The following is a 15783-nucleotide window of genomic DNA, read 5'->3' as shown; positions in this document are numbered from 1 at the left end:
CCCATTTCAGGCTTTTTTTGGTCTCGATAATCATGTGCTAGATAGTCTTGAAAGTCCAGTTGCCAAAACTTCCAGTGAGATTTTTAAGGAGTAGACAGGGTGGAGGTCAGGAATTGAAGACAGGGAAGTCACTTCCTTTCCAGGAAGGACATGAGTACGAAAAGTGAGGTCTTATGCAGACAAATATACTTAGAAAAGTGATGTAATCTGATGAAGTGTGCTATTAAGATAGACAAAAGTTGCTCCTAAATTGAGATTGTGGATGACAGTTGTTGATTCGGAGACAATCTTCTGCCTAGGAGATTCAGAGCCCTGGTTGCAGGAGTTGAAAGCTCAGTACCAGAAGGTGCTACTGTTTTTCTTAGTTAAGTTTGTGTGGATTAAGTCACTTTTCACTTTTTACCCAGTGTTTCAGGTAATAAGAGAGGAAAAAAAAAACATTACAAACTTGGGAATAGTTGTTTTTTTTTTTTTTTTTTTTGCTGTTTAATGTAAATTGTTGGTTGCTTATGTGACTTAAAACTATTCATGAATTTTTGTGTGTAGGAAAAAAGGATCCTTTGCCTAGTTTATAGTGAAGATGTCAAAGACTTGGAGAAAAATGTGGAAGAGGAAGGAAATTATAGATTGCTGATGAGATTAATACTTGCACATATAACACTTCAGAAATTAAATTCTTGTTTCATTTTTGTCCTGAGGGCCTGATTATGCCAAAAAATACATGCCACCTTAGAAGAAATGTGTGTATAAACATGCATAGATGGTTGTTGAGTGTGTATTTGTACCCATATACTGTATGTCTTACGTATACATGTAAACACACAGTGTGCATGGTGTATTTATTCCCCCCAGGAGATCAAGGTCCTAAGAATGTGAAGGATCTGGATTTTGCAGAAATTCAGTGCATTTGCAACTTGGTTTCTGTGGCAGATCTCAAAGGAATAAGCTAATGGATAGATAGAATTGTTTTCATTGTATGAGCTCATTGTTAGAGGAGTTATTGTATTGTTATTTTGCTTTATAGAAATCCAACTTTCTTTACTTATAAACAACCTGTTTACCAGAGCCATCAATACCTTGAAACATCTGAAGTTTGTAATCTATCCATCTTCTTTAACAGTTTTTTTTCTTCTATTTTCAGTGAATTTGCTGGACTCACGTACAGTAATGGGGGATCTAGGATGGATAGCCTACCCAAAAAATGGGGTAAGTTTCTGCTGTTGTTTGCTTTCTCTCTCACAGAATATACTAATTGTTTCCATTTGGAAAGTAGACTACTGGGTTTAAAAACCCTCTAGAGTGATTTGTTGGCAATGGAGGGAAAAAAAAATAAATAAAACAACAAGCTGTGACTGAAGAAATGGAGCTGTATGGCTAGGGGATTTATTTATGCAGCAGGGCCAGCCATAAGTATTAAAAAAATAATCATGAGTCAGCCTCCTCACTCCTCCCTCCTCACCAAGAAAATCCATGAGGTTATTTAAATTTCTCTTAAATTATAAATTCTTGGGTTTTTTCTTGAGCCTTTGCGGTAAATGTGGGAAACAATTTTTTGGAAGTTACCTTCTGAAAAGCAAGATCTGGAAGATGACTGTTAGCTTTAAATAAACAAGGCTATTCACAAATACATCTCAGATCCATGGTAAAGTTCTGGGACCTGATAACACCGAAACAGGAGCTGAGTTCTAAGCACCTGGAAGAGGCTCTGTTCCTTACCATTACCTATATTAAGAACTGTTCAGCCTCAAGAAGAGACAACTGAAACAACAATGTCTGTGAGTGAAGGGAGGGTGCCAAGAGGATGGAGCCAGATTCTGCTCAGTGGTGCCAAGCAATAAAACAAGGGGCAAAGTGCAGAAACTAATGTGCAGGAAGCTTCACGTGAACATGAGGAAGAATTTGGTTATTGTGTGGGTGATCATGGGTTATTGTGTGGGTAACAGGCTGCCCAGAGAGGTTGTGGAGTCTCCCTCACTGAAGATACTCCAGAACCCTCTGAACACAATCCTGTGCCATGTGCTCTGGGGTAGCTCTGCTTGAGCAGGGAGGTGGGACAAGATGTGGGCCTTTCCAACCTGACCCATTCTTGTGATTCTGTAGCTGAAAGGACCTGGCCTCCTAATTTTATACTTGAAGTAAATGGTGGAGTTTACATGCATTAATACCCTCCAGTGTATCTGCTTGACCTGACTGCATCACATGAGCAGTTTCGGCTGTGACTTTTGGTCTTTGGTGTGGGGCATCCACAATGCTGTACTGTGACAGAGATTTGGTGCAGCCTTGAAAGGTTGATTTCTGCACCATGCTGGGTATTCCTGTCACTTCCTGAAAGCCATGAGCACTGTGAGGTGAGAAAACATCCTAAGTTAGAAATGCTGCGTGACTGAGCCCTCCAACAGAGCAAGTCTCAAGAATGTGTTATTCCAGAGTTTGTCTTGAGATGAAACAGACTGCGTAATTGTCTTGGACTCCAGTTGGATTGTTATATAGATGGTGTTTATATAAAATTCAGCCAACCTTGTAAAAAATACATATATATTTGACAGTAAATTAAAGTCTGGCCTCCATATATTCTGTGTGGAAATCACAGCCTCGCTTGGACAAGCTGCATGTTCACAGGCACTGGTTACAGCAGGGATGTGAAAGCTACACAGGGATCTGATTTTATATTCATTTCAAGATCTAATCCTGTTAAGGTTAGTCTATAACCTTTTTTTTTTTTTTTTTTTATCTATTGATTTAAAGCTGAGAATAAAACTTATTCTGCTTGCTTGTGTGGGCATCAGAATGGCCGGTGCCAGATATGCTGGCAGAGCAATATTTTGGTGCCATGGTTCACCATAAAGATCCCAGTATCCAGTTCTTAAAAGATGGTTTTATTTGGTTTTTCACTTTTCTGAACATCTTTTGGTATTTTATAAAGCCCAGTTCTGGTATATCCCAATGCCCCTAAAAGAACATCAGCAAAAAACAGGAAACAAAAAAAAAAGTTCAGAATACTTCTGAGTCTGTATGTGTAGATGAGTAAAGTGAAAACTAGCTATCCTATGCATAAGCCACAGTTGTATCTTTCCATTATTTAGGGAAACATTTCTATATTTACAAGCTCAGTTTCCAAAGAGCACATCGAAGTACGCTCAGGAATGCCAAATTAAAGGTTACTGACTCAATAGGGAGATTTTTCTTACCTTAATTAACTTCTGCTTTGTGTTTAAAAGTGAGTTGGGCAGTTGGTTTTCAAATTTCCAGAAATCTCATCTTAATCTTCTTTGTTTTCATGGGACATTATAAAAATCCAGGCTAGTCCAACTGTCATTTTTTTTTTTTTTACTAATACATTTGAAGTATTTTATGAGCACTAAAAAAGGTCTTCCCAGAGTTACTTCTCTAACTGCTATATATGCACTGCAATCAGCTACGCTGCAGTTACACACTCCTTACTTAATGTTTTTTTACAGGACCTACCTAATATAAGTATTTAATAAAGTTACTCTTGCATCAGGATTTGAATTTGGAAAATGAGGGAGCTTTAATTGACATCTGATATAGGCAATTCACCTGGGGCATTCTCATATGGATTTTTTATCTCAGGATGTTCTCCCAGGGAAAATTTTCAAGGTCCCTGTATCTGTCTGCACAGTCCCCCATGAAGGAAAGGAGCAAGAATGTGAGGATGTATCACACTTTAGAACGCCAGAGTGTGTTTGTATAAACCATGTTCTGAAGTAAGGTTTTTGATGCATGGTGTTTTACTATTGCTGTGAACAATATCTTGTGGAGTGCATTCACTTTTCAATGGTGGTGCAGTTCCAGCTGAAGATAGATTGGTTCTCTTCCAGTGTTGCTGCTTCTCCACTTGATTTTTATTATAATCTTAATGGAACTTATACTTTTCTTAAAACCATAAGTGCTAGAAGTAGGAGACTGTAGTGGGGTACAGTTGCTGTTAAGAAAGCAAGTGTTTAGTCTTTGGTATTGTATAGGAGTGCTTGGGAGTAATTATCTTCATATCACAGAGACTCAAACTGGTAGGTTTTGAAAACAGATTTCCACATGTAAAACAAACAAAGTCCCACAAAAAGCTCCTACCAAGACAATTGGGATAAGGCAAGCCAAATGAACTTGCTTTTGGCAGATCCTTTGTATCATAGTCTAAACTTCTATTACAACTCTGTGCCGTGCTAATTTTTGTGTAGTGAATATTTAAAATGTTATATTAAAATATATTAAAATGTTTAATATTCCAGAAAGGTCCAGTTGCACTTGTTTAGTCTCTTGTTCACCTCATTTTTGCTGAGCACAATGGGAAAATGTGATCTAACATGGGAAATGAAAGCAGCATTGTATGGGAAGGAGGCTGACTCTCCAGCCTGGAAACAGATCAGGAATAAAGGTAGATCTGATTTGTGCTCGTCATATCAAATGAAGAAGCACAGTAGCAGCTTAAGTCCCCACAAGATCAGACCTTGATCCACTGCTGAACAGTGTGTGCTGGCTCATTTGTGAGAAGTGGGTTTTATGGGAAGGGAGACGACCACTTCAGTCAAGGCTGCCCTCTGAAGTGCTGTGTATGGTGTGGCACTTATTTGGTGCTGGTTTGGGTGGTGGCATTATCCTTGCAGCCTGGTTGGCCTTCATATTCGCCATGCACATAGAAGGTAAGAAAAATCCCCCTCTTCTTTCATATGGAGTACAGAGGGATGAATGGGAACACAATGAAATATGCTATGACCAAGTTGGGCTTTGAAAGAATGCCTCCTGGTGTGAAGAACCACCTATTGGCCAGGAGAAAGGGCTTTCTTATTTCTGCTTCTTTTCCTTGAAGGATAAGTAAATTGCAATATTGTGGCTTCCTGGCTGCCCTGTGTGGGTTCAGCAGCTTGTAGCAGTTGTGCAGTCAGCTTTTAAACCTGCATTTTATTTGTTAAAGCATGAGCAAAGTTCCTGTGAGATCCTCATGGCCATGAAGCTCTGAAAAGGGACTCTCCCTGACAAAAGAGCATGGTCAGCATGGAAAATGCTATCCTTTCTGTACTCAAGTTAAGAATTGATCATGTTATTACATGCCAGAGGGACAATTCTGACTTTTTTTTTGCAGCTCCTCTAAGTTTGTTTTAACTTGAAGGAGGTTATTGTAATTACCAGAGGCTGTATCAGGAAAGTCTGGTCCCTCTTGTGCAGTAACAAGCCCTCCAAGCACATGAATAAAGCCAGTCAGGTTTTCTATTAAAGACTTCTACTGCAGGTCTGCAAAATCTTTCACCTCTGGACCGATTGCTGGGGCACTGCTTTGGATTGTCCAAAGGGGCACATCAGAGGTTTGTGTGATGCTGAGGCTGTGACACTGGACAGCTCTGACCTGCAGGAAGTGCCTGTACTTCTCTGTGCTCTGTTTTTATCATATGGAATCTCACATTGGTAGGAACAAGAGTAGGTGCTGTGAAAGAAATAGTCAGGTGAGGTCAGGCAGTGTTTGTAGGCTGCATTGCATCCTCTTCCTCCCTTGGTTTGGCAGGAGGCTGTCATGCATTCTGTGTCATGCTTGCTGCTGCAGGGGCTACAGAGCACCCTGCAAACCCATGCTGTGCAGTTTTATTGGTCTGGTCAAGTGGAAACAAAGTTGCTGATTAAAATAAAATCTTTTTTTGGCTAGTTTGATTTATTCAGCAATTATGTCTGATTTTTGTTCCGGTGGCTCTTACAGGGCTGATTTGCTTGTTTGACCCTTCCTCTTTTCACTGTTACTTTAAAACTTCTTTATTTACAGATCAGAAATACTCTTTTTCTGTCCAAATCAGAGTGCTGCACACCTGCTTTGCTTTTGCATAAAGTGTTCTCTTCCATCTCCTCTGCCTCACATTGATTTCTCTGAACTTCCTGTAGCACAGAACAGGAAAGTCTCTGTGGTCCTTGGGGTACTGGTTCTGTGCTGTGGCTCATTGCACAGCTCCATGTGATGGCTTTTTGTTTCTTTAGGTTCAAACTGGAAAATAAACATGTACTGAAGAACCTGGTCCTGAGGAGATGTTAATTTTCTGCAGTTAATAAGGAGTAGTGAGAGAGCTAAATGATTTCTTGCATGTGGACAGCAAGAAGGAAACAATTGCCCCTCTTCTGGGGGGTTAGTAAGGCCAAATACTGAAAGCTGGTAAATTGAGCTAGACTGTTTCTACAAGTTGTTTCTAATTTATGTAGAATATTGGTGGTGTTGATTTTTTTGTTTGGTTGGTTTGGGGTGGGGTTTGTTTGGCTTGGTTAGTTTTGTTTTTGGTTTTTTTTTTCCCAAGCAGCATTTCTGGCTTTTTTTTTTTTTTTTTTTTTTGAGGACAGGTACACTAGGGTGCCTCTTTAAAGTTAAAAATAACAGCAATTTTAGATTACTCATCAGGATTTGGGAATAGATTCTATTGCTCTCAGTCAGTCCTAGTTCAGATAGAGATTTAACGCTGGAATCCTGGATTGGAGGCAGTGCTTGCCCTCAGGGATAGAAATAAAATAAAGGGGGAGGGATGGGGGGTAGTGAAAGGAGAAGGAGGATTCTTGGCACCATTGAGCTGTGTCATGTAGTTATGATTATAATTGGCATTTTCAGGGCAGTACTTTTGGCAGCCTGTGGTTTTTTTTTTTTCCTGCAAATGCTGCTGCTCCTCTGTGACCAGCATAGAAAAGGAATTCAGAGGGATCTGCTCTGTGGTTTAACCCCAGCCAGCAGCTAAGCCCCACACAGCTGCTGCTCCTGCCCCTCTCCCCAGTGGGATGGGGGAGAGAATCAGAAGGGTAAAAGTGGGAAAGCTCATGGGCTGAGATAAAGGCAGTTTAATCAGGAAAGCAAAAGCCACGCAAGCAAAGCAGAACAAGGAATTCCTTCCCCACTTCCCAAGGGCAGCAGGTGTTCAGTCATCTCCAGGAAAGCAGGGCTCCATCACACAAACTGTGATGTGGGAACTCAAATGCCATTGCTCCGAATGTCCCTCCCTTCCTCCTTCTGCCCAGCTCTACATGCTCCATATGGTGTGGAATGTCCCTTGGGCCACCTGGGGTCAGCTGTCCTGCCTGTGTCCCCTCCTGGCTCCCTGTGCACCCTCAGCCTTCTGGCTGGTAGGGTGGGGTGAGAGCCTTAACAGGCCTTGACTCTAACCTCAGTAAGGAAAACATCCCTGATTTATCAACACTCTTTCCAAAACATAGCTCAGCTACTATGAAGGAAATTAACTCTATCCCAGCCAAAACCAACACATATGCTAACATGCAAGAATGCAATTTAAATGTTAGCAGGAAGCATGATGGAAGTAAGTAAAACCAAGTAGCTGAGAAAATGTTACTGGCACCCTGAAAGCCTACAATTTGGCTACTTTGTTTCTGTGTACACATTTTTCTACATGCATGGTTTAGTGAGAAACAGTACTGCATGTCTAAGGGTTTGAAGTAAACTGCATAATCCAAACCCAAGCAGTAGTACTTAGTTTTTTCTGTTATATGCTGAATTAAGGAATTTTACAGGAACCATGTGTGGGATGATGTTGAGCTCAAGAGTTGAAACATATGGGGTATTTTTCCCCCACTGGGAATTATTAAAGTAGTATGCAGTATATATATATGTGTGTGTGTGTATATGTATATATGTATGTGTATATATATATGTGTATGTATATAAAAATATATATCTGTCCTCTGTGACTCTCTGGTACTTCATGTCCATGGTCATTTTTACTCATCCCCTGGGGCCATGATGATTTGTCTTCTTTTAGTTCTGCTACCTGCTTAGTGTGCTAGAATCATGCATACTTGTTTTGTATAGCATAACTCCAACAAAAGAGCTTGAGCTTGGGGTTGGGAAAGACACCAGAAGTTAATAATGCAATTGTATGAGGCCCTAGTATTTAACTAAACTGTGTTTTAAAACAGAGCTCACTTCATGTTCCCAACTCTGAGAGCCCCAGAGTGAGAATGAAGCTGCTGGAGTTCAGTAGGAGTAGGGCACTGCCATGAGAGGTAAAGCTGGCCAGCAGACTACTGTCCAGATTGGTGGATTTCCCTGCTGAGTTGGTGGTGCTCACAGAGCTGCATTTGTTTCACGAAGCTTTATTATACCAATCCAAATCTAAAGAGACCAGCTCTGCATCTTGTGCGAGAAGGCTGATGGAGTTGGGTGGAGCACAGCACTGCCCCACAGCCAGCAGAGAGGAAAGGAAAAAGCTTCCATCCAGGCTTGCAGTGGGTAGGACAAGAAAAACAGAATTTGTTTTATTTGAACTGTGGTTCTGGTTAAATTTGAGGCAGTGTAACTTCTAATGGCTAGTCTGTGGGGCAGGTGTGGGATTTTTGTCACAGGACGTTTCTGACAGCAGGCCAGAAATCTCTGCTACTCTGATCAAGTTGAGTTCATCCCTTCTGAGGGGACAAACCAGGTGGTCTGTTCTAACCTATTGCAGCCCTAAGTCTGAAGCCCTTGTGTCTGAAAGTTTGTCCTGACTCTGTCTAGGATGAGATCTGTTTTTGTTTCCCTCTGAAATTTAGTGTGCCCCCTTTTTTTTTCTTTTTTTTTTTTTTTTTTTTTTTTGGGGGGGGGGGTGGGGCTGTTTTTGGGGTTTTTTTTGTTGTTGTTATTGTTTGTTTGTTTTGTCTTATTTTTTTAATCTTGGCCTGACTAAAATCAGGTTAGTTACTCATGCATCAACCTGCATTTAAGATCCACTCATGATACCTGCAACATATTAGCTGCATTATGTATCTGCTTTTAAAGCTATTCATGCTAGACAAGAGTTCTCATTGTATAGCCTTACCATTTAATTCATGTCCTTTCTCATATCTCCTTTTGTATCTGAAGTCTAATCTTTTCACTCCATTTGAGTCTGCTCTTGTTGTCCTGTCCTCTCAGCTGGCTGCCCTTTGGTTTGTGTGCTGTTGACATAAATCGGCATTTATTTGGAAGCAGCATCTGGCGAGGTGTAGGTCTTATTAAAGGAGATCTAAAATGCCTAGAGTACTCTAAGGTACTGTAAAATAAATTAATACTGGTGAGATTAAGAATAAAGCAAATCTTTATCTTGGCTAGAACTGTATTACTGGAATAATATATTCTACAAGGGGAAAAAATAAAGGTTGATCCTTCAGTATATCATTTTGTAAATACTGTTGTCAGCATTAGGTTCCTCCACACAGACTCATTGGGCAAACAATAATCTCCTTTCATGCTAAAATGTCTTTTTTTTCCTCTAGTGTCTAGGAATTACATTGGGGGATAAAAGAGCTTTGAAGAGCTTTATCTTCTAAAACCATTGTTTTCTTTGTTACGTTTGTGCCAATTTCAGAAATATTGGTATCCAACAGTTAGTAACCATACAATTAAACATATTAATGTAGTGCTGTCATGGAAAATCTGAAACTATACAGAACAAAATATTACCATTACAGAATGCATATGCAACAGCCCAGAGTGTTTAAAATGTGTATTAGGATTTTATGAATTTATTATTTTATGAATTTTTGAACTATATTTCTTACTAGTTCATATGCCAAATATATCATATCAGTGGATTACCTATCACTTAATTGCATAATCCTTTTATTAGACTTCAAATGCACTGGCCCCATTTGACAGCATATATTTTTCCTCAGGTTAATGGCTTTTTTTTTTTTTTTTTTTTTTTTTTCGTAACTACAAGAATGCAGTCCTGTTTGATTTTTTTTTTTTATGTTACTCATTCAGGAAAGCCAGCCAAAAAAAAAAAAAATTAGAAAGAATGCTAGCTTCAAAAAGATAAACACATAGTAGGTGTGTCCAGAAGGAGAACATTTGAAATGCAAAATTCCTAAAAATAGTGTTAAGATGGAAGCTGGTATTTTGTCTTCATGGCAAGCCATTGCCTTGTGTATCCACAGTGAATGAAGACAATAAAAATTAAAGGGCTAATTTGAAGACCTTTCACCTATCTGGAAACCTGAAAGAAGAGCTTTCAATTGATTGTTGTGTTGTTGCAAAGTCCTGGTATGTGGTTATCCTACTATTAAGAAACAGTTCAGCAGCTGAACATCTAGGATTGTTAGAAAAAACTTCTATCCATTTTTCAAGTTATTAATGGAAGTCATTCAGGATTTTCTGTTTGTTTATCCTGATCAGAAAAACAGGGTGTTTTTCAGTTGCTGAAGGGCTACATGCACATATGAAGATGGAAGGTGGGACTGGGTTCTTGGCTATTGAGAGAAAATGCTTTTTATTTCAAAGTTCTTCTTGTCCCAGTATATTTTGGGTTAATAGTCTTAATTTATCTTTAGGCATCTTCATTTTGAGGGAAAAGGCATACTGAACTATCTGATTTAGTGTGTGCAAGTAAAACAGTAACCATGAGGTCTGTTGGTTTAATACTGAAAATGCTGTAGCAAAACAGATTGGAGGTTAAATATGAGCAGCACACATGGATGCAAATCATGCTTTGGAGGCTTTTGTGTTAACTCTGCTCCAAAGAAAAGTGGTAGCTCCTTCTGTCCAGCCTTTAGGCTCTTCAACATGAGTGATGAAGCAGTATTGAGGAGAATGTGGTGACACCTGGCTATCAGTCATCTCTGCGATACCACTGTGATATTGTATGCTGTCAGGCAGCTGTGATTGATTGTCTGCACCCCATGGGACGAACAGTGAGTAGAAAAGAATTGCAGAACATGGTTTGGCTGCTGCTTCCTCTGCCAGGAAAGAAGATTTGGGGTGGGGGGCAGGGGGGGAAACTGCTGAAATAGTCTGAAAAAAAGACTGCGATCCTGAGGGGAGTTGCTAGTATTTAGGGTAGAGAGCAATTATTTCTTCCATGTGTAGTGGGACATCACCGATTCTTGATTCTCTTTCAAGATGATTTACTGAAGACACATCTGTGATATAGTGGTGGTTTATATTTAGGAGTAAATTACATCTTGCATGTTATTTTGATCCTTACCTACACCTATATGGTCTTAGTGGTCTTAGTAAGGAATTATCCATGGATGAGTTGCCAGTTAGCTGCAGGGAGGAGGCGGGATCAGGCCCTGGAGTTGGCAAGGATGCAAGCTCTCCTGAGAAGAGTGGGGACTGTGGATCAGCATGGTGTGATGGAAGAGGAGAAAAAATTGCCTGCTGAGCTGGGCATCCCTGGGACAGCTCAGAGAAGGCTGATGATGGCAAGGGGTAAGATTGCTGGTGGCTTTCTAAAGCCTAGATCTGTCAGATCAGGCTGAAACCTCTACACAGTCCTTTATTTGCTTCCTTTGCTGTTTTCCAAGAAGGAAAGTATTATTAGATACTTGGTTCCTGCCAAAATGCTTTGATAAGCATTTAGCTTATGTATTCTTATTTATTTCTCTTTGTCATCATTATTCAAATAACTGCCAGGCAACTCCTTTGATTATATTTAATTCTTGACTTTACAAAATGAGGAGTCAAAAAAACCAAGTTCAAAAAGCCTTGTCAAAAAAGTAGATGCATTTAAATTTTTAGAGAAGTTCCCCACTAAAGCCTGAATCTTACTGTTTTCCATATGTATGAGCTACCTATATATTGAAGCATATAGTGTCCTGTAGATCTGTTACTTTCGCTGCACTAAGATAAACCAGAATCATGTAAAGATGTGTGTTTTCTGTGGATAATTGCTCTCCTTGGGATGTTTTCTTGCAAAGATCAGAACTTGGCTCTGAAGTGGGGGGAGGACTGAACTTTCATGCTGCAAAAGTTTGCATTTGACTTCAAGAATATTTTGGGACAAGGGACCTGATCTTGTCTTCAGAGATCTTCCTATAACCCCAATGAGTCTTACCATGATATTGACAGTATTGAATGTGGTACAGAAGATGCAGTTATCAGGAGAAGATGGCACTGAGCATTTCTTGCTATGATTTGAGATATCATTAATCTATTTTCAGTTTTGCCTTTGTTGTGAGAAAGAGCTACTTGGTGTTCCTCTAGTGCAAGTCAGACCCTCCTCTGCCTCACTTAGGCTGTGAGCTAGATCAAAAACAGGTGAGTGAGGGCAGGGTGGGAAAGGAGGTGATGACAGGACTTCTTAAAATATTTATTTATTTAAACTGCTCTTTAGGATTAATTTTTTTGAGGTGTTTGAGTTTTTCTGTGATGCACAGGTGCCATTCCTTCTGGGATGATAACCCCAAGACCTAATTGTACTCAGCAGATACCAAGTATGGGGGTGAAATTGTTTGGTTTTGAAAAGGAGGATTTAAGAATTTGGGATTTTTTCCCTCCAGCTGCTCAGAAAAACTAGCACTTTCTGTCTGTGTTGGCTGCCTTTTTTTATTGGGACCTGATGTTTTAATCTGGGGGAGTGCAGGTGGGACAAGGGCAGGGGTCAGCCTGCAGGCTCCAGGTTACAGCACTGATGTTATTCTCCTGGTTTCCTGCTGGAGCCTGGAGGTTCTTAAAATTTGTCACTTAAAGCTGAGGCTCATCAAAATAACTTGTGCTCTGTATGATCTCTGGTCCGTGTGGCTTGCTCCCAGTTCAGTCAACAGTAAAGGACAGCAAAAATACGACCTTTGCTTTTCTGTTCAGAAGCTTTGGGGGTGTTGAGGTTTGTTTTATTTTAGCTTTATTTGCTTCAGAAATTGAAAGATACACTTGAGAGCTTTGCCTTGGTTTCAAACCTCCAAACTGAGGGGCTGTTGGGGCTCCTTGCAAGACATAATTTTAAGTGGTTAGAACTGTAGGGCATGTACTGACTTTCTTAGTTGATTGCAGTGCGAATGTAAAGTCAGCCCATAAATCGTAGCCAGTGTTGTGATTACAAATCATTACAATAATGCGAGGTTATTCAGTTTGTCACAAATCCTTCTAGACTGCACCATTAAAGTCATAACCACAAATATAATCCTGTAAGATAAAGTTCCTTCATTACACAATCTCTGTCTGGTTTACTGTTTGCTTTTTATTTTGATGACAGATTGAGTAACTGAATTTTTCTGTGTAGTTAACTTAAGTGGCAACACACATACTTTTAATATTTCTGCTAATTCTGGAGTTAATTTTGCATTCTTAAATTTATTGATATTGATTAATATAGTAATTAGGCAAAGCCTTGGTTTTCACTGTAGTGTTAGGAAAATCAACTTTAAAATGATGACGTTTTAGAAAAGAATTGCTAGTTATGTCCATCACTGGACCAGTCTTGTCACATGATCAGAAAATAAATTAGTTGTGGTCACTGGCATGTTGTTGAGCAGGTGACTGGAAGGACGTTGGTGCTTTCCTGCAAAAGCAGTGACTGCTGTCAGTCTACAGAATTATAGCGAGGCAGAGGACAGCTGCTGAACAGGAACAAAATTAATAGTTTACTTGGGAATGGATTTCAGACCAAATCAAAACTCTTTGTACAGTTTCAGATACCCATCTCATTTCTTGTGTGATACTTGTCTCTTCCTGCCATTGGATGTCCTGATGCTTCCAGTGCAAAGGAAACTCCAGTGGGCTAAGGAGCGACTTGAGCCTGTCAGCCAGAGCCCAATGAGTCAGTGTGTCAGATAATTCTGATAAATACCCAGACTGAGATAATCAAAACCCATCCAGGGATTTGGTTGTTGTCCTACTTATTAATTTTAATGATAATTGAATATCCATGTCAATTACTCAGGCTGTAAGCTCAGCTTCCTGGGCCCTGTGTATTCAATTTCAAAACACTGCTTCTTCAGAGTCTGGTGTATTTAAGTCAGAGGGGTGGTCTCAGTGTGGACAGGCAGTACAGATAGGCAGGAGCTACTGTGTCCTTTGGAGTCACAGTAAGTAAGTCTGGCAGAGCCTGTTTCTCAGAGCTGCATAAGTGTATTGACCTGGCAAATGTCTTTAACCCGCAGGGGATTTGGTTATGATGCTGCCTGTGTAATATTTGTAAAAGGCTTTTGCTGTGAAGGAGAAAGAGAAAGCAGGGAATCTTAAGCAGCCCTTGCTTGGTGTTGGCAAAGCTGCTTTGTTTGATACCAATAGCCCAAGTAAACCTTTTGGACTTCTCTATTCTTTGCCCCTTTTGAGCAAAGCACTACGGAGCGATTATTTGCTTGCAGGACTGTCTGCTCCAGTGCTAACTTGGGGTGTTCCTCAGCACTGCAGTTTGCAGAGGCTGACCTTGCTGAAGCTGGATGTGCAGAAGTCCCTGTGCATCTCTCCAGGTGTTGCAGAGGGTCCTTGTCAGAAGCCAAAATCTATACTGAATTTTTTTGTATGAGGGGAGCTTTTTTCAAATTAGTTCCCTGGTGCTTCTGACCCTGCTGGAAGACTCCATAGTGTCCCCATTGATCAAGGGTAAAGCAAGCAACTAAAATCCAAAATGGGAGCTAATGCCATAGGTGTCCTGTGTTTTCTTGAATGACCTAAGTTAGTAAAGTCTTGATTACTGCCTTTAAGAAACAGATTGTCCCCTTCCTTTTTTTCAGCCTTTGTTTTGTTTGTTCAAAAATAAAGCAGAAAAGAGACAAAATAGAGTGCGAACATTTTTTTTACACACAGTGCTGTGACCAAAGATATTACTTGGCAAATTTCCTTCCTTCTTTGCTCTGCAGTTTTAAAACTGAGAACTGTTTTTTTCCTGTATTACAGTAAATACATAAGGAATCAAAATGATATTAAGGGAGAAAGTTGGGCAACACCCTGCTGTTCAAATATGTTGATTACAAATCATTGACATTCTAAACATGCTATTTCTGTTAGTTAGCGAGTTAGTTTCAGTGCTGGTGGGATAAAACAATTGGTTGGGAAAAAGCACAAGATTATAGTGTTTGCTGGTCTTTACTATTTAAAAAGAAGAGCAGATCTGTGAGTGTGTGAGCTGAAGGTAATGGTGGTGTACCTTCCTAGGATTTAAGGCCACTGGGTCTATTAACATTATGTAGTTAAATCTCTTGTGACACATACGGTGTAGAAACTTGTTCAGGGGTCCTTGCTGCAGGTCTGTAACCTTGATTTAGCCCACAGTGCATCTTCTGGAGAGAGATTTCTTTGAGTGAGTCATCCTCTTGTGTTAAGTCCATATCCCTTTGTAGCTTGTGCCTGCAACCATCTGTCCTTAATGTAAGACAAATGAATCTTTCTAGCTCAAATTGGTCAAACTTCAGTTCTGAGTCGATGGATCTTTCCATGCCTCCTCTTGCTAACTTTACAGGTACATACAACTTCTCTCTCTCTTCACCTCCCAACACCCCTTTTCAGGCAAAGAGGTCAGAGGCAAGTTAGCTACCTCCCAGCCTTCCCTAATTTTTTAATGGTTTTTTGTGCTATAAAGTAGGGCTTTGAGCTCTTGAGTAGCTGTGGACTCTCATGGGATCTTTGCAATTTATTCTAGCTGAAGTGATGCCATTTGAAAAGAAAATTGCTTTCTGAAAGTGATATTAGTAAATTGTTGCTGAAATTAATTCTGGAAGTAAATTAGTAAATTAGTATGTTGTTTGCTCTGTGAGGCAAATGGGAAGAAAATCATCCTTGTGATTGAAGCCAGGTAAAAGTGAAAACGAAATCTTAGTGGATACTCAGCTGGTTGCTGTGGCAGGTAGGATTTACAGAACAGTGCAAGATGCTCTATTACATTAAAATGGGGGCTCGAGCTGTGCTGAAGACTGTCATTAGGGAGCCTGTGGGATGGTTATGTGGTAAGGGGAGTCCATAGGAGGTGGATGTGCTACTACATGAGTGCACCCACACAATTTTGTTTGGAAGACAGGTTCCTGTTACAGTGGAAGATACAACCTTGGAGCCTCTTGAAGCCCTAGGAAAGGTAGGAGTCAATCCTGGCTCAGCACCAGCTTCTGTGCAAGTAAAGCTGG

At 40.1% G+C, this 15783-nt stretch overlaps 1 protein-coding gene across 14 annotated transcripts in view; it reads left to right on the top strand.

Moving 5' to 3' along the window:
- The window catches only part of EPHA5 (EPH receptor A5), a 193491-nt gene that overhangs the window by 13922 nt on the left and 163786 nt on the right, over positions 1-15783 (top strand). For 11 of the 14 annotated variants that reach the window (XM_021532611.2, XM_077782944.1, XM_077782945.1 and 8 more), the window contains exon 2: positions 1142-1206. In XM_021532611.2, coding sequence (XP_021388286.1) covers positions 1142-1206 — 65 coding nt within the window. Of the gene's footprint in view, positions 1-1139; positions 1207-2441; positions 2697-15783 lie in introns of those variants that run through there. The other 3 variants (XM_077782940.1, XM_077782941.1, XM_021532609.3) reach the window with 2 other exon arrangements.

Source organism: Lonchura striata, chromosome 4 (genome assembly GCF_046129695.1).
Source record: "Lonchura striata isolate bLonStr1 chromosome 4, bLonStr1.mat, whole genome shotgun sequence".
NCBI classification, from domain to species: domain Eukaryota; kingdom Metazoa; phylum Chordata; class Aves; order Passeriformes; family Estrildidae; genus Lonchura; species Lonchura striata.
This window is presented reverse-complemented; position numbering and strand designations above follow the sequence as displayed.